Consider the following 17,533-nt stretch of genomic DNA (forward strand, 5'->3'; position numbering starts at 1 on the left):
TAGTAGTAGTGTGTGTGTTATATATATATATATATATATATATATATGTATATATGTGTGTGTGTGTGTGTGTGTGTGTGTGTACTTGTATATTATATGTTTATATATATGTGTGTATGAGTGTGCGTCTGGGTCTGTGTATGTGGCCGTGAGTGTGAGTGTGTGTATGTATAAATGTATGGGTATAAATAAATGTTTTGTGTTTGAATACTTGTATGGTTATATGTACATATAAGTTTGCATAAATGACATCAAAACACGCACTACATGTTGATTCACATACCAACATACAATCTCCATTCGCAGGACTGTGTATCTAGCCGACAAAAGCCCCGAGGTACTTTCCAAGGCTCTCTCTATCGTTCGCGACTGCAGAGGCGTCGCTAATGCTCTGTCACGTGAACCAGCGTCCAAAGGATTCGGCCTACCAAGCGACCGAATTGGTGACTTTGTGGTCGTGGGGGATATGGATACCGTTATCGGCAAGTCACCAGAATGGCACGATCTCACGGCACTTGGAGATATACCCCTTCGATCTCATGGAGGTAGGTACATGCTTACTACACACGCGCACGCAGACGTGTAGTTGCCATGCAAATCTCGCATCAGAGCTCTTTGGGAGTACGTATTCAATGTAGAAGATACTCTCACATACACGTGTATGGGCTGTGTAGGTGCGCGGCACTTTGTAGATTCGTACGCCGTGTATTACAAGCTACAGTGAGGTAAGGAAATGAGTCATCCTGTTCCGAGCCTAGAGGAGTGGTCTATCGTTTGCATCCACGTGATCGTATATCGAGTTGCTTCCCGATAGACCTATGTGTGTGTTTGCCGTCCGTAGTTCAGTTCAAGTAAAAAAAATCACATCCAGCAGGCAACTGCTCATACAATTAATCGTCCCGTTCTGGAATTGAATACAGGTTTGGAAGAGAGTACAGTGCCGATGATGATTAGCAAACCGCTAATATCAGACTACAAGAAACGCCTGGGAGGTGGCCGGGCGAGGAATTTTCATCTCTTTGAGTTCTTATGCAATGGGATTAATACATCCAGATGAAATCGTCATATAGGGCCGTTCTAACAACGGTCAGTGTGTCATGATTTGTTAGGCGAAGTACATATGCAGGTGGAGACGTGCGTGCAAAAACACGGTTCAGGACTGTGGCGATATCACCACCGGTTCCACAGTGGCTATCATCGTACTCGCCACAAACCATTGAGAGCGTGTGAATTAAAATATACGGTGACACGGCCACTCGTTACGGCTGCTTAAATGAAGCAGAAGAGGCTCACCAAGTTCGTGCCCACACCCAGCCACATCAACCAGCCAGGCATGCCACCATGGTGATTCACGCACGTCAAATTGGCTATAGAATAGAAAACACTGATTTGTATGATTCTGGGATGGCGCTCAGCGAGCTTTGATAATGCCTATACAAACACTAGCGCTATGTGATGAGGACTGATGCCCTTTTCGGTGTGGCCTTCAACAGCGATGGCCTGACGAGCTCTGATTCGCCTGTGATGTCCTAGGATATCTGCTACTTTAGGCAGGTATATAGCGGCGTCCTCCATTTTGATTTAGTTTAGTTAGTAGAAATAAATATTAGCCCGCGTACTAAGATGTTGCATCGTGAGTTGCCTTTCAATATTATGTGTAAGTTATATATATATATATATATATATATATATACATATATATATGTATGTATATAGATATATATATGTATGTATATATACATATATACATATATATATGTGTGTGAGTCTGTGTCTGTGTCTGTGTTTGTGTCTGTTTCTGTGTCTGTGTGTGTGTACATATATTTATATATATGTATGTATGTATATGCGTGTGTGTGTGCGCGTATGTGTATGTGTGTGTGTGTGTGTGTATTGTATATATATAATGTGTGTGTGTGTGTGTGTGTATAGAATATATATATATATATATATATATATATATATATCCTAATCACTGATTAGTTTGTCTCTATGTGCCCAAATGTGACTTGATCTATTAGCCCCGATCGCAATCTCACGTTTTGCATGACTAAGTGGGATAATCGAGTATCCCCTGCATGGCCAACTTAAATATAGAACCTTTAGTTATAGCTTGTGTGTTTGATATCTTACCGCAACAAAGACGTATACTCTGGGTTCGAAGTATTATATCGACTATGGCGTTCGAAGTGTCAACACTGGTTCTCAATCCATATCGCGAGAGCGTACCATGGCCATCTCAATAAATATTACTTAAATTCGTACATTTCTTTAAAATAACTTTCGTTATTTCTCGTGTATTATATATATGCGCACGTATAAAATATATATTCTTTTATTCTATTAACTTGGGAGTGGGCACGAGTTCATAAATGCAGCTTGCCCACAAAGCATGCAATGCACATCCTTATGTGCCCTCGCTCCATTCAATGTTGGAGATGTCGCTTGTTGAAAGTCATCTCCGGTCCTATATATCACTAGGTATAAATTTCCTGATCTCAGAACTTAAGCCTTGGGCGAGAAAAGGGCCAAATCGGCGTCAACCATATCGTTTACGAGTTCCTGGAAGGATACTGTGCGCGTCCAGCCAAGTGTCTTCTCGATCTTGGTGGGGTCTCCCAGAAGCAGATCAACCTCTGTGGGTCGGAAGTACTTCTCCGATACGCGCACCACAATCTCGCCGGTGGCCTTGTTGCGGCCCACCTCGTCAACTCCAGTACCCTCGTACTCAACCTCGATACCTGCACGCTGGAACGCGAAGGTGCAGAAGTCACGCACCTTGGTGGTCTCACCGGTGGCACAGACAAAGTCGTCGGCAACGTCGGCCTGTAGAATCCTCCACATAGCCTCTACGTAGTCACGGGCGTGACCCCAATCACGCTTGGCGTCCATGTTCCCTAGGTATAGGCAGTCCTGTTTGCCGTACTTGATCTGGGCCACGGCGCGGGTAATCTTGCGCGTGACGAAGGTCTCTCCACGACGGGGAGACTCGTGGTTGAACAGGATACCGTTGCAGGCAAACATACCGTAAGCCTTTCAGTAAGAAACCAGAAGGAATGATAGATGAGCTATAGATATATGTCAATCGCCATAAGAGCTTGAAGTAAGATTATTCGTAAACTCTTGTAAGTGCACACAACATGAACACTATGTATGATTTTGTTACACTACTAGAACTCGCGAGTGATGACACTGTAAGTTTGAATACTATCTACTTTAGAGGTTACAGTGAAGAATCTAATGGAGCATAAAAGAGGTATAGAACAAAAACAATGACAACCTCGTACTCACCTCGCGGTAGTTTACAATAGCCCAGTACGCGTACAGCTTGGCGACGGCGTAAGGGGAACGAGGGTAGAAGGGAGTGGTCTCTGACTGAGGAACAGCCTGAACCTTTCCGTACAGCTCAGAGGTGGACGCCTGGTAGATGCGGCATGTGTGGGTAAGACCAGCAGAGCGCACAGCCTCCAGAAGAGACATTACGGATAGACCGGCGACTTGTCCAGTGTATGAGGGCATGTCGAAGGAGACCTGTGTAGTTTGGCATGAGAGGGTCAGGGGAGAAGGATAAATAGAGACGGCGATTACATGAGTGCTTCTCATTTGGTGAACTGCCGGATAAAGGGATTGTAAATACAAGGTGATTGTCAAGGGGCGTCGCTTACGTAGTAGGTTATGATTTGAGAATTAGTGTGATAGAATGCATACTGCATCACAAAAACGAAAATGACAACACCAAACAACAATTATGTAAAAACATCAGTAAGACACAAACAATTTGCGGGTTTGCATCCTGCTTCATCCCAATCAAACAACACAAACAGCCACGTAAAAATAGTCGCGAATGCAGAAGCACCAACTTGGAAGTCTTCTTATACCAAGAAGTGGTAAGCATTCGCACCTAAAATATTGTTGCAGCGAGTATAGCCGGGTTGATTAGACACCAATGCGATATTTGTACACACCTGTACGTGGGACTGAGCAGCCAAGTTGTATAGCTCAGTGGGGCGGACAGTGGATAGCAATCTCAGAAGATCTCCAAAGTCAAGCATATCTCCGTAGTGTAGGAAGAACTTATCTGCGTACTCGTTATTGTGGAACAAGTGCTCAATTCTCGACTGATTGAAGGAAGAGGCACGACGTTTAATACCATGTACTTCGTATCCCTTTGACAGAAGCAGCTCGCAGAGATAGGATCCATCCTGACCGGTGACACCGGTGATTAGGGCTACCTTACGGCTGTGGTTGTCTGCAATTTCCTGAGAGGTAGTCATGATTGCTAGTTGTGTGTTATATCAGCTACTTTAGTCTAGGATGAATCTGTTTGTGTTAGGTACTCCAGATTTATACTTTTAGTAGTCCGTTTCGGTTATTGTTATTATTTACAAGCTCTTTTCGTTCGTGACTGCGATAGGGCGAACACAACCTGATAGTCTGATACTCGCCTGCACTCTCTCAAAAAGCAATACAACGGAGACTTCTGACACGCACATTGACACACAGCCCCTAACAACGAGAAAGGTTTTCACTGTTCTAAATTTTGGCTTTTTCAATTCTGCTGCCCTACAAATAAACAAAATTTCGGGTTTAAAACCAGGAAAATGAGGCTTTATTTTTTAAAATAGATTTAACCCCTAAAATGCAAAATATGAGTCTCCTAGAAAGAGAACTGCTGACCACTCAGAAAGATAGAAAATTTTGGATCGCATACATACAAGCCATATTTTATAAAATATGAAGAAAAAAAGCCGAATTGGAAGCACGGAAAAGAAATAAAAAAGGCTGAAAATGTTTTGTTTTGTTTTTTGATTCCATAACAACCACCGATTTTCGGAGGCAACGGAACAAATCTTCCATTCCAATAAATCAGATTTCAGAAGTTCAGAGTCCTGGAATCTAAAATATGCTGCCACACTCTCTCTATTGTAGAGAGAGTAGAGAGGGCCCAGGGCCCCAGGCAGCCACAGTGCCATGCCAACTCCTCCATATCCCAAGAGCAAGATCTATATGCTCATAGCCTTCTAAAACTAAGCAGGCTATGTCGCTATGATATGCTACATATTATATTCTATTTCTATTCATATATATATATATATATATATATATATATATATATATATATATATATATATATATATTAGATACACACATCTTTCGTCACATCATCATAAAGTGTGTAGAGGATACAATCACGTGTACATTGTGAAATGTCAAAATATTTATTATGTCATTAACTCATAGACATGTATATTGTGATGTATTTATTATATCTTTAACTCATAGAAAGCTGCTAGCTCAATATGCTTCCGTCAATTTGTTGTGGGTATGCATGCACAGCCGCCTTCTATATATATATATATGTATGTATGTATGTATGTATGGATGTATATAAATATATGTCTATATATATATATATATATATATATATTGATATATATGTATCCGTATATATATATGTATTTGTATATATATATATAAATACATATATATCGATATATATATATATATATATATATATATATATATATATATATCGATATATATATATATATATATATATCGATATATATATATATATATGTATATGTATCGATATATATATACATATATATATATATATATATATATATATATATATGTATATTTATGTATGTATGTATGTATATGTGTTCGTGTGCTCGTGTGATTAGTATATATATATGTCTGTATTTGTGTCAGTGTCTGTGTTTGTGTCTGTGTCTGTGTCTGTATATATATGTGTGTGTGTATGTATGTGTGTATGTGTATGTATGTATGTATATATATATATATGTATGTATGTATGTATGTATGTATGTGGTTATATATACATGGATATATATATATATATGTGTGTGTGTGTCGGTGTATATATATATATATCTGTGTCTGTGTCTGCGTTTGTGTGTTAATATGTATATATTCATATTTATATTTATTATTCTGTTTGCTAGAAGCATATATAATGTAAACTATAAACATTTATGTACATGATTGTGTATATTTCCGGATATATATTTTATGTACTAGGATATGTTTTATTATATTTATGATCACAATCATACTATGATAGTATATCTGTGTAGTGCAGTTTAGTATGGACATAATGTATATATATATATATATACATATTATATATAAATATGTGTGTGTGTGTGTGTGTGTGTGTGTATTTATATATATATATATCTATATACTTACATATATTTATATATATAAGCTTGTGTGTGTTTGTGTGTGAATGTGTCTCTTCTGTGTGTATGTGTTCATGTATTTAGGTCTTAGAAACAATTTCATGAGCGTTCATATTCCGCATTTACTAGTGTTCATATTCAGCATTTACTACGTTCGTGCGCGTACTTTTTTCCTGTATCCACCATTATATCTTTGATAAATCCTCCCATGCCCGCCCAATAACCTGGCCTGCTCCACGTATCATTGTGCAACCCATTGGGTATGCTTACGAATACTTTGTCGTTGGCTGAAGTCGCAGCGGCGCACAACCGATGCATCATAAACGCCGGTATCATCTCATCCTTCTCACCTACGGGTCATGAGAGAGTATTTAGTTGTAAAGTGGGGTATCAAGCATTCATAGGTGCAAATCTATAAACCAGCCTAAACGCTGGTATCATCTCGGCTTTCTTGCTTGATGGTCAATAGCTAGTATCCCATGATCTGATGATGATATGGATGTATTATCAATTGTACACTAGTCTAAAATTATATACCAGGCTTAGTTCGTACTTATGGATGAAATGCTACCTCACACACAGATAATGTTACATACAGCCTAAAAGTAGGCGGTATAAACCGGTGCAATCAGCTGCATGACATCCTCTACTAAAGAAAGTGTATTTTAAGTCGACAAGATAATGTCGATAGGTATGTACTCAACGCGGTACACTCAACTGACGGTGAAGGTAGGTGTCGAATCTGATTTGACAGAAACTAGCGTCCGCCAAGAAGAATTTGTGACGCGTATGGTACGACAGAGCCTGAAAGAAAAATACGAAATAAAACGGCTAACATATCAACTAAACCCGTTCTTTTTGTGGGTTGCTTTCGCTGCAATATATAACTCTTTTCAGCATCGTCGCCACAGTCTCGCCAATACGTGTACAATACCCTGCTAGTACGACTCGTACTTTTCTCAGTTGTGGCCGCATGGTGATCGATTTGTGCACTCCCATACATAAATAACTCAGTAGGCATGAAGAGAATTGGACAGCTATCTGGCTGCCCCTTTAGACAGGAAAAAGAATGACATTTATAGATATCATTCGCCAGATATCAAGAGGATTAGATATCCATATGGATGCTTCGCCCAAAAATGAAGTGAGCTGAATATCTGTCTGAATCATCCTTCAGACATGAAAAAATAGGAACACTGTTTGGATCACTCACCCGACATGAAGAGAATTGGACATGTGACGGAGGCCATTTGATGCTCACTGTGCCACGGCCACCGGATAAATCGAGTCAGAAATGGATATGGGGTATATCTCGGATACCAGAACTTGACAATATCACCTAAACTGAAATAGAATTTAGACATATCGTTTCCAAAAAAGTTTATTTGGGATACCAAACTTGACGATATTGCCTAAAATAGCCGGAGAAACTTGATGGGTCCCGTGAACAAATAAATGTTTTCACCACGAGTGTTCATATAATTATTGCTATCGCCGCCGTGTACGTGCTCGAACCACTCGGTAAAAACACTTGACGACGATTGTCTGGGATCTAGTCGATGATCCCATGACATCTGACTATTGCCAGTACACAGTATCACAATCTTTAAAGCGGGGACGCAGAAACTACTTCTCTATATTATCGCTGTATAAATATATATATGTGTATATATATATGTGTGTGTGTGTGTGTGTGTGTGTGTGTGTGTGTGTGTGTGTGTGTGTGTGTGTGTGTGTGTGTGTGTGTGTGTGTTGTGTGTTTGTGTGTGTGTGTGAGAGAGAGAGAGAGAGAGAGACTATGTGTGTGTGTGCGTGGGTGGTGGGAGGGGAGGGTGAGTGGGTGGGTGTGTCTATGTACGAATACACTGTTTGTGTATTAACGCTCACCTGGTAAATGTGTTCTCTACAATCAGCCCAATAATCGCTCCAGACTTGTCCGTGGAAGCCAGATGGATACCCACAGCACCGCCAATAGAGTGCCCGTACACTATCACCGGCACCTGCACGCCTGATGTCTCGGTCGACGGACTGGTTGCTGACGCTTCATGGCAATAGAGCAACTCCGATGCGTTGCGCTGAATAAACTCGAGCGCCGCTTTGGCATCGATGGCTAAGCCTGTGTCGAAGTGCGGGCGATGTTGGCTGGAAGTTCGTTACCTACAGGCAAACATACCACTTTGGCATATTCGCGCGCTCGCTGGATTTAATTGTCCAATTTAAGAATCGGCATTAACTAATGGTTTTAGGTGTGTGTTGCATAATATCCTCCTTCTGCTATTTATGCGCACGATAAGTACAATACAGCTGATCTCCGATGCTACCAATAACTAAATTAGTACGTACACATTGGCCGCAACACTTCTCGACCAATCTCAATGAGAAAGTTGTGAAAGGGTATGAGAAGCTTGCAATCCGTTTTCCAGCCCAAGCTTTAGTTTCGATTTCCGGTTCGGTACCACCTGTTCCAAAAGTGCGTATGACTATACATTTGTATTAATATGCATATACACATACATACAGAATTAACAAAATACAGACCTGTATCACGTCCATATAGATTGAGATTAATACTTGAATTAGGTCGCATTTCACCGCTTGTCTTCATATCAGCAACTAGAAGGTATTGAACCCTAGCTGGCAAGCGAAGCAATCGACAACTTGTAGAAACACTACCTTCCTTTGCTATCACTCCTCTGTCAGATACATTCCATCATATAATGCACATAAGTACCAGGTATCACACTTCGCAATGAAAGACAGCTACCTCTCCCTGACGCTCGCCCGCCGCTGTGACCATATCCTCGATAGCTGAGCACGAAGATGTGGCAACGACTTTCTTTGAACAGCCTGGGTACGTACAGCAGAAAGAATAGGCTAGACTTGAAACCAAAAATATGTGCTTGCCGCTATATGGATAGTGTATACTTATTTTGTAGTGTGAAGGTGAATCTGTGACTGTTCCAGAGACTTTTTTGGATATCTGGTCTATATGCTGCAAAACAAGCAAGCTTCACAACATATAACAGTTATGGCCTAATGTGACACATACGCACCTCTTAATATGATATATCCTGTCTCCCAGATTACCAGCATTCCCATGGAAATATAGAACAAGCGGGATGTCAGATCCGCTGTTGGCGGTGTTTCCGACCTTTTTTGTCTCCATGGGCTGCTTGAATAGCCATGCCTGCAGCTCAACACCGTCTGGTGTAGTAAAGCGGTACTCTAATAGCAGAATGTGTGTGTGTGTGTGTACATGAATGTGGGAAACGGGATGTGACAGAATGTGTATGTATACATGTAAGGGTGTGTGTACATGATTGTGGAAAAGAGGATATGACAGAATGTCTATGCATGTGTGTGTGTGTGTGTACATGAGTGAGGGTAAGAGAATGTGACACAATATGTTTGTATGTGCGTAGGTGAGTGTGCGTTTGTATGCTTTGTCTGCATGAGTACGGTGTGTTCATGTGTGAGCTTGTGTGAGAATCATGTAGCACCTGGTACAAGCAGCCACTCAGCGTAGTGTGTGGTGTTGTTTGATATAAACTTTGGCGAAGCACAACAGTCAAACCCACCAGCTATTGCACGCAATACTAAGAAATGTAGCATTCGCTCAACCCGGGCCCACAGACTTTTATTTCAACTTTGTATATACAAATACTGACCAATGCACACTTCATACACTATCAGGTCAGGACGAAGAATGCTATTCGTACATCTGACAATCATAAAGTAGCGCCAGTCGCAAAAGGCTTTTTAACGTATAGTACCTGAGAATACGCTGTCCATGCCGTGAAGTTTTGGGTCCTGGATGTAAGAACGGCTCCCGGGCGGCAAATACGGCATGTAGATCAGCTGAAACACAACAATAGAGTACAATGCGGTGATTAGATCAATCGAGAAAAATATAATTACTGCATGCCTGTGCAATAGTTCTTATTCGGTTTAGTGTGTAGGTATGTGTATAACACATAACCTTGTATGATACTCAAACATAAATGAGCATAGTTAACATGAAAGTGTTTTCTCCGGGGTAGAAGGGTCCCGTGTATTTGTTATAAAGAGGGGATTCTATCAGTGCTTGCCACACATGTGCCTAAAAACACAAACATAGGTGTGATGACCAGTATATGTAAGCACGGACTTGAAGTCCACATTGCCGAAAAGACTTGATCATGCATGTATCTAACCGTCACATTGAATGCATATCCCTTGATGCACAACGTTGTACTAAAATCAAAGTAGCGGTTGTGAGTAGCAAAATTCGCATGGAGTTGACGTATTCGGAACGATCGAATACAAAAACTCCCAAGCACAGAGCAAGCGAGGACTGCCCAATGACAGTAGAGACACCTTGGTGGCTCGAACACCGCATAGACAACAGAATGTATACGCATAAGTAATATATGCAAGCATACCTATATATGGTGGCGTATTGCTGTTCAATCCGCCGCGTGCGATACTCCCAGCTATATATCTAACTAGGTGTCAGTATACTCCTGGTCAACACAATATACTTCTCTCTCACTAGGTCTTAGTATACTCCTAGTCAACACAATATACTTCTTTCTAACTACGCCGTATACAACCTGTACACCATCACCAACTAAGTCTCAGCGTGCTCTTAGTACGACACAATGACAATAAACTTCCCTCTAACTAAGTCTTAGTATACAGCTAGTACAACAAAATAACGTTCTTTCTAACCAAATCTCAGTGTACTTCTAGTGCGATACAATATACTTCTCTCTGACGAAGTCTTAGTATACACCTATTCCAACACAATATATTTATCTCCAACTAAGTCTCAGTGTACTCTTAGTACGACACAATACACTTCTCTCTAACTAAGTCTTAATATACAGCTAGTACAACAAAATATCCTTCTTTCTAATCAGATATCAGTGTACTTCTAATGCGACACAATATACTTCTCTCTACCTAAGTCTTAGTAAATACCTATTACAAAACAATATATTTCTCTCCAACTATTAAGTCTCGGTGTACTCCTAGAACAACACAATATACTTTCCACAGACTAAAACAAACAGGTATCTAAAGAATTCAATCTTAGCTCTGGCCCTAATAAAAACCGTGGGAGTGCATACGTACAGCATCCGTATGACAGCAACATTACCTATCCATGAAAGTCGATGAGTATATGCTTCGCATTCTCAGTATGTCCTGAATTATGGACACGCACCATACACCGGGCCATAAAGTATCATGGGTAGATGTACATGCACATCTCCATCATATAAGACGTGGTACATACTTTGTTCTGAAATATAACCGTCATGACGGCTTTGTACGTGAACAGGATAAGCGGTGTGCCTATGAAGATGATGAGTCCTTTCACTCCCATCGGTAGTAAGCCAAACGCCGATGCCAATGTGGACACACTTTTCTCGCCATTCCCACAGACTCGTCTGAGACCAAGCATAGGCACACATCGATGCACATGTATGGGGTTATGTGTGTTAGTCATACTCAATCGACTACCTACAAACGTGTGGTATTTGTATCTCCCTACATCGTTGCAGGCCTTATAACTCGAAGGTCTACCTCCACGAACAGACACACATCGATGCGCATGTGTATGAGTGTGCGTGTGAGATGTACTCAACCTTCTACCTGCACAAGCGTGGTATTTCCTCGCAACTTTACAAGTCAGATGCCTCGAAAGTCCAGATGAGCTTGTAGTATTAAAGTGTGGTTCATACGCATACATCCGTGAGAAGTGCGCTTGTGAACCGGTGACGCTTTTCCGTGCTACCCTCAGTGCTATATAGTCTGACGTAATAGCACACCATCCGATGTGTGTAGTTGTGCAGTCTCTCGGCAGCCTTGACAGCTTTCGTGTAAGCGTTTGCATCATGCAGGCTTGCTTTGAACAAGTGGCGAGTGTTGTCTGTGCTTCTCAATAATCATCCATCAACGTTTATAACGTTTTGAGCTTAGCTGTTCTTTCTGTGATCCTTAATCAACATTTACAACGTTGTACGCTTTGCTGTACTTCTCGATAATCATTTAGTCAACGTTTGAATATGACGTTCTGAGCTTAGTCGAGTGATATCCCATATGTCAAGGTGTCAGATTGTGACACTATATAAATATAGGTAAACAAATCACACACATCAACATCAATTACGAAATAAATTATTCATGTGAGCTGTACACGATAATTAGTCTCAGATACACACACGACTAGCAGTTGTACTATAGCGATGCATAGTATGCCTCTGTTACGTATTAGTCGAGGGTTTGCTCCCAACCGGAGCTCTGCTTTCCGCTTCGAAAGTATACTACGCTTACAACGTGCCTATGCTAGTTCTCTTCAACATGATGACGAAAAGAAACTGGCCAGTGTGGATAGTATCACAGACTTTGCATCAAACGCACCTCTTGATCCTGATACAAACCCTACCATCGAAACATCTCAGATGAAAACGAATAATGCAGAAGGTGTGGAGAAAGGTGTGGATGCCCAGGAAGGTAATCAGACGGAAGGTGCGTCTGTGAAGTCAGTCAAAAGTACGAAAAAGAAAAAGAAGGCGGATGCAGATGTCAGTTCTGATGCTGACACGAAGAAGCCACGTGGGAAGAGCAAGAAGAAAGCAGCAGACTCCGCCGTCGATGAAATTATGCCCAAGAAGAAATCGGTATATGAGATATCGTATCAATACAATACAATACAGCACACAATACGTTGCGTGTGTGTATCATTTGAAGTGTGTATCATATCTGTGGCTTTGTTTTCGCGTCGTATCGTATCATATCGTACCGTATCCGCAAATTGGGTAACAATACTCAAAGCTGCCAGTATTCAGGATACGAAAAGTATAAGGGTAGGTACTTGGGATAGTTTTCAAGTCATGATGGAGCGTAATTACATGTGTGGTTTATGTTTACTTTGCATCGTATGCCGTGGATTGCTAGAACGTCCGAAGCTGCCAGTGGTGAGATTGACGTATTATATAATTCGAACATTTCAACGGATGCACTGCCTTGTGTCTTGTGTGCGTGCTTTTGTGTACTTATTGTACCTTCTTCATGGATCGTACTGTATGGTGGGCTGCTAACGCGGGTGATCAAGAAGGAGAAGGCTGTGCAAGGAACGGAAAGAGGCACAGTATCATTGCGTATTATTAGAACATACGATGGCGTAGACAGCCGTGTGTAGGCTATTCGCACTTCGTATCACGTCCGTGGATTGTACAGCATCCATGCTATTGACATTATTTGTTCAGGGGTGTATTGTGCTGCCCCTTGATGCTTTATATCAGCTCCTTGTCCATGTTCGTTGTGCTCGCGACCCTTTGGACTGCAGCGGTGGAGGTTTGATCAGAATCCTTGCGTATCACGTACTTACATGCCATTCATTTTGGGACTGTACATTTGTACTCATACCATCCGTTTTGGAACTGTACATTTGTACTTGTGTTGGAATACTGTTGTGTTATATACTAGCACGCACATGTGGTTACTTGCATAGGCCTTATGGACTGGACATAGTATAGCCGTATACGATTCATGTTATAAGGAAAATTCAATCCAGTAAGGGAAGCAGGCGGTGTGTAAATATGGATTCGTTTCCTTGACCCAAGTTGTGACGTACTTTTTTACATAATTATTTTTTTCCATAATTACACACCTCCGTCTACATCGAATCCGATAGCGGTTGACGAGACGTGGTGCGGAAAGCTCTTTTATTCCGAAACACCACAGCGGGTGGTTACACGAACAATGCCAGAACAAAAATCTATGCCAAAAGTTCAGTAGACTGTAGTTACCTAAGTATTCCTACAGCACAACGTTTCGTGGTTCTCTTCCATCGTTCGTTTACACATAAGACATGTGTCTGCGGTACGCTCCATGGATAGTCAGTTCACTCACGCTCTCATTGCCGCAGAAGGGCCCCTTTTACGTCTCATACCATGTTCCTCGATTGCATACACAGAAGAAAAAGTCTGCAGCACCCGCCAAGGAAGCCAAGGATGCGGCCACAACCGAAGCCGCCAGCAGAAACACGAGCAGCGGGTTAGTACTTGGCGTGCACGTGCTAAGCAAGAAGCAGACGACGAGTACTGTACTGACGAAGACGGACAAGGGTGCTACGCTGGCACCTGTGGACCACTTCCCCAAGGAAGATAGGGAGAAGGAAGGCTTCTCACTTGCTCTGGAGAACGCCGTGCGTGCTGGGTTCAATGGCAAAGTGGTAGGTATAGGTGGTTGGCTTGATGGGTTGGGCGCTGTATAGTGATCGCCAGTGCATATGAGTGGAGTGGGTTTATTATGGTAGGTAAGGCTATAGTTCTCATGTGGCTGAACATACGATAACACAGTCAATCGCTCTGAAGCTTCTTATTTGAGACATACGGAAACTCTGGTAAAGCGAGATTGATTTTTTATTTTCTTGTCACACACCTTAATCCTGCCCCGAACCAAACACGCACAGGGAGAAGTAGTCCTATCCCCCACACCCGTCGCCCACGGCGAGCAGGAGTACTCTGTGGTGGCCGTGGCTGGCTTGGGCAGCACTTCGGTCACAAAGAAGCCCAACGCTGACTTCCAAGGGGAAGGCGTGGTTGACGCAGAGGAGAATGTACGCTTGGCTGTGGCTAAGGCGGTTAAGAAACTGCGTACCAGCAGCGTGGGGCGGGTGGATGTGGATCCCATGAACCACCCCGAGGCTGCCGGAGAGGGCGCCGCCCTGGGTTTGTACACGTACGATGCCCTCAAAGCCGAGAAAAACTGGGCTAGGTACGTAGAAGTGGCTATGTTCCGCAAGAATAAGGTGTGTAAGTAGACCATGAGATATCCTGGTTGGAAGGCTGTTGTGCGTGTATATGTCTGGTTTGTGCCAATTTTCATGGTCACGCGTGCGTTCTGCGGGAGATTGTGGTCGATTTGAATCGCACGGTGTGTTGCGACGCAAGTGGGGTCGGTGTATCTCACAGTAGGACAGTATTCCATATTGTACACATCTAGCGTCAAAGCACACGGTCGGATAACACAAGACTTCCAGCTCTCGAACGTGTGTGCACACGCCAGAAGTATGCGTGGTTGGGGAATCCCAGCTAGTGAATACCAGCTATTCACCTCAACCCATATCTTATCCGTTCACCACTGCCCGTGATGCAGACCTCCATTCCCGTTACTGAAGCCGCGTTCAATCGAGGCGCTGCACTGGGAGAGGCCCAGAACATTGCCCGCAGGTTGATGGACACCCCCGCGAACCTGATGACACCCACCGTGTTTGTGTTGGAAGCCCAGAAGATGTTTGCATCGCATGAGCAAGACCTGGGTAGGCTCGAGCTCAAGAAAAAAGGTGGGTGGGACCTTGTCGACTTTACTTTTGCGTGTGAGGGTTTGTTTATCGCGCACCTTTGTGAGCCTGTACTGTACGGAGACGCCGACGAGTTTGATAGCACCAGCAGTGGTTATATAGGTCGCTAAACACTGCATCGCTATGGTTCTGACACGTGTTTTCGGTATTCGAAAGACTGTATGTATGTATTAGTGATCCAAAACACACCCGGAATATCCCTATTATACTCATAGCTGGATGGTTCGTGCATCCTATAGTAAGCCTGTAGGTCACGCTATCTCCGGAGGTGTAGTTCCAGTAGCGAACGATACATACGAGTGTACGTATCTTGTTCATCTGTCTTCTTTATGATATACCCTGCACTATATCGCAGTCTCAATGTATTCTATCCTATATCGCGTTGCGTTCTCTGTGCCTCAGTATAGCCAGTACCTCAGCCAGCGCCTTACACCGAGCTCGTTTAAGTGTTTATCCCGTAAAGAATACATGACAGGGTCAAATCTTACGGCCTAGATATACACGTATATCAATATCTAATCCGAACAGTGTCCTATTGTGTGCATATGGATGGTACAGCTTGCGTTCTGCGTTTCACTACGTATGTTGCCTGTGTTGACAACACACCGCCCACGTCATTCCAGGAACTCATTGGACCACCTCGAAAAAGGACTCGCGCAAAGAAGCCAAAGCAGTGTCGTTTGTGGACGTGCGAGTATACGACTTTCAATGGGCGCTTGACCAAAACATGGGTGCTTTCCTGTCTGTGGATAAGGGTAGCAATGAGCCTTTAAGGTAATTGGATACATTTTGTGTGTGTGTGTATGTGTGTGATTTGGTGTTAAAACATGGGTGCTAGTTCGTCTGTGGATGAGGGCAGCGACGAGTCTCTAAGGTAATTAGATACATTTTGTGTGTGTGTGTGATTTGATGGTAAAACATGGGCGCTTTCTTGTCTGAGGATACAAAAGGGCAGCAATGAGCCTCTAAGATAGTTAGATACATTTGTATATGTGTGTATGTGTGTGGATGTGTGATTTGGCGGTAGCCTTTCCAGGGCAAAAACAAGTATGCACTGTTGCAATATGGCCCGTGAATACCTACCTCTGAAAACCGACATGAATTGTCGCTTCCTCAACTTTCTCGAGGTGGAGAGTATCAACACAATGATATTTGACTAAGCGTCAGTAGTGATAGTAGGCAAACGAGTGAGATACGGAGGTATCTTTTTCGAGCCATCGTACACTTTCACGTGTACATATATGCGTCACACGCCAATGAATATATACATACATACATCTATCTGAATTTGAACCCAACTGGTTCGTCCCATAGATTCCTCGAAGTGGAGTACATCAACAAGGTGCCAGCTGACTATCCGCCTGTAGTCATGGTGGGCAAGGGCGTGACATTTGACAGCGGAGGTATCTCCATCAAGCCATCGGCAGGCATGGATCTGATGAAGGGTGACATGGGGGGTGCAGCAACTGTATTGGGTGCTATGTATGGCTTGCACAGGCTGGGCGTGAAGGGACGCTTTATTGCCTGTATACCTCTATGCGAGAACATGCCCGGAGGCAATGCTGTGAAACCTGGGTATGTCGTCATATATATGTGTACGTATATATATTATGTGCACGTATATATATATATATATATATATATATATGAATAGATATAAATATATTTATATGAATATATATATATATATATAGGTGTGTGTATATATATATGTATGTATATGTTAATGTTAATGTATATGTATATGTATATATATATACATACACACATATCTACATCTATATCTATATCTGCATCTATTTATGTATATATTGTTTGTGTGTTCATGTGTGTGTGCGTATGTGTGTATGTATGTTTGTATGTTTATATACATATATCTATATATCTATATATACATATACATACATATATATATATATATATATATATATATATATATATATATATATATATATATATATATATATAA

General features: G+C 42.0%; 4 protein-coding genes across 4 annotated transcripts in view; 2 read left to right on the top strand and 2 right to left on the bottom strand.

Annotated features, from left to right (window-relative positions):
• The window catches only part of SARC_07231 (TK protein kinase), a gene marked incomplete at its 5' end in the record, with an annotated part of 9,960 nt that extends 8,337 nt beyond the window's left edge, over positions 1-1,623 (top strand). Inside the window, 2 exons of the mRNA XM_014298829.1 lie at positions 307-545; positions 921-1,623. Coding sequence (XP_014154304.1) covers positions 307-545; positions 921-1,057 — 376 coding nt within the window. The remainder of the gene's footprint in view (positions 1-306; positions 546-920) is intronic.
• A 688-nt stretch (positions 1,624-2,311) lies between these two features.
• On the bottom strand, positions 2,312-4,478 carry SARC_07232 (GDP-mannose 4,6 dehydratase 1). Its single transcript, XM_014298830.1, has 3 exons — positions 3,966-4,478; positions 3,292-3,531; positions 2,312-3,033 (listed from the first exon to the last, which is right to left on the bottom strand). The coding sequence occupies exons 1-3, from the start codon at positions 4,272-4,274 to the stop codon at positions 2,506-2,508; spliced, it is 1,077 nt and encodes a 358-aa protein (XP_014154305.1). The 5' UTR covers positions 4,275-4,478; the 3' UTR covers positions 2,312-2,505.
• Positions 4,479-6,350: 1,872 nt separating this feature from the next.
• SARC_07233 (hypothetical protein) lies at positions 6,351-9,378 on the bottom strand (the record flags this gene model as incomplete). The annotated part of the gene is made up of 5 exons (XM_014298831.1): positions 6,351-6,562; positions 7,426-7,556; positions 8,100-8,328; positions 8,977-9,059; positions 9,266-9,378. 5 exons carry the CDS (start codon positions 9,376-9,378, stop codon positions 6,351-6,353), a joined length of 768 nt encoding a protein of 255 aa, XP_014154306.1.
• Positions 9,379-12,394: 3,016 nt separating this feature from the next.
• The window catches only part of SARC_07234 (hypothetical protein), an 8,926-nt gene continuing 3,787 nt past the window's right edge, over positions 12,395-17,533 (top strand). Inside the window, exons 1-6 of the mRNA XM_014298832.1 lie at positions 12,395-12,877; positions 14,176-14,433; positions 14,674-15,012; positions 15,360-15,546; positions 16,188-16,338; positions 16,879-17,139. Coding sequence (XP_014154307.1) covers positions 12,443-12,877; positions 14,176-14,433; positions 14,674-15,012; positions 15,360-15,546; positions 16,188-16,338; positions 16,879-17,139 — 1,631 coding nt within the window. The 5' untranslated portion in view covers positions 12,395-12,442. The remainder of the gene's footprint in view (positions 12,878-14,175; positions 14,434-14,673; positions 15,013-15,359; positions 15,547-16,187; positions 16,339-16,878; positions 17,140-17,533) is intronic.

The sequence above is a fragment of the Sphaeroforma arctica genome (assembly GCF_001186125.1).
Source record: "Sphaeroforma arctica JP610 unplaced genomic scaffold supercont1.560, whole genome shotgun sequence".
NCBI lineage: Eukaryota > Ichthyosporea > Ichthyophonida > Sphaeroforma > Sphaeroforma arctica.

What these genes read in the sequence shown, in the direction of transcription:
- SARC_07232 (XM_014298830.1), bottom strand. Translation starts at nt 4,274, where the DNA reads ATGACTACCTCTCAGGAAATTGCAGACAACCACAGCCGTAAGGTAGCC. An exon ending in CTGCTCAGTCCCACGTACAG is followed by an intron (nt 3,532 to 3,965) that starts GTGTGTACAAAT and finishes CAAACTACACAG; the next exon opens with GTCTCCTTCGACATGCCCTC. An exon ending in CTATTGTAAACTACCGCGAG is followed by an intron (nt 3,034 to 3,291) that starts GTGAGTACGAGG and finishes TCTTACTGAAAG; the next exon opens with GCTTACGGTATGTTTGCCTG.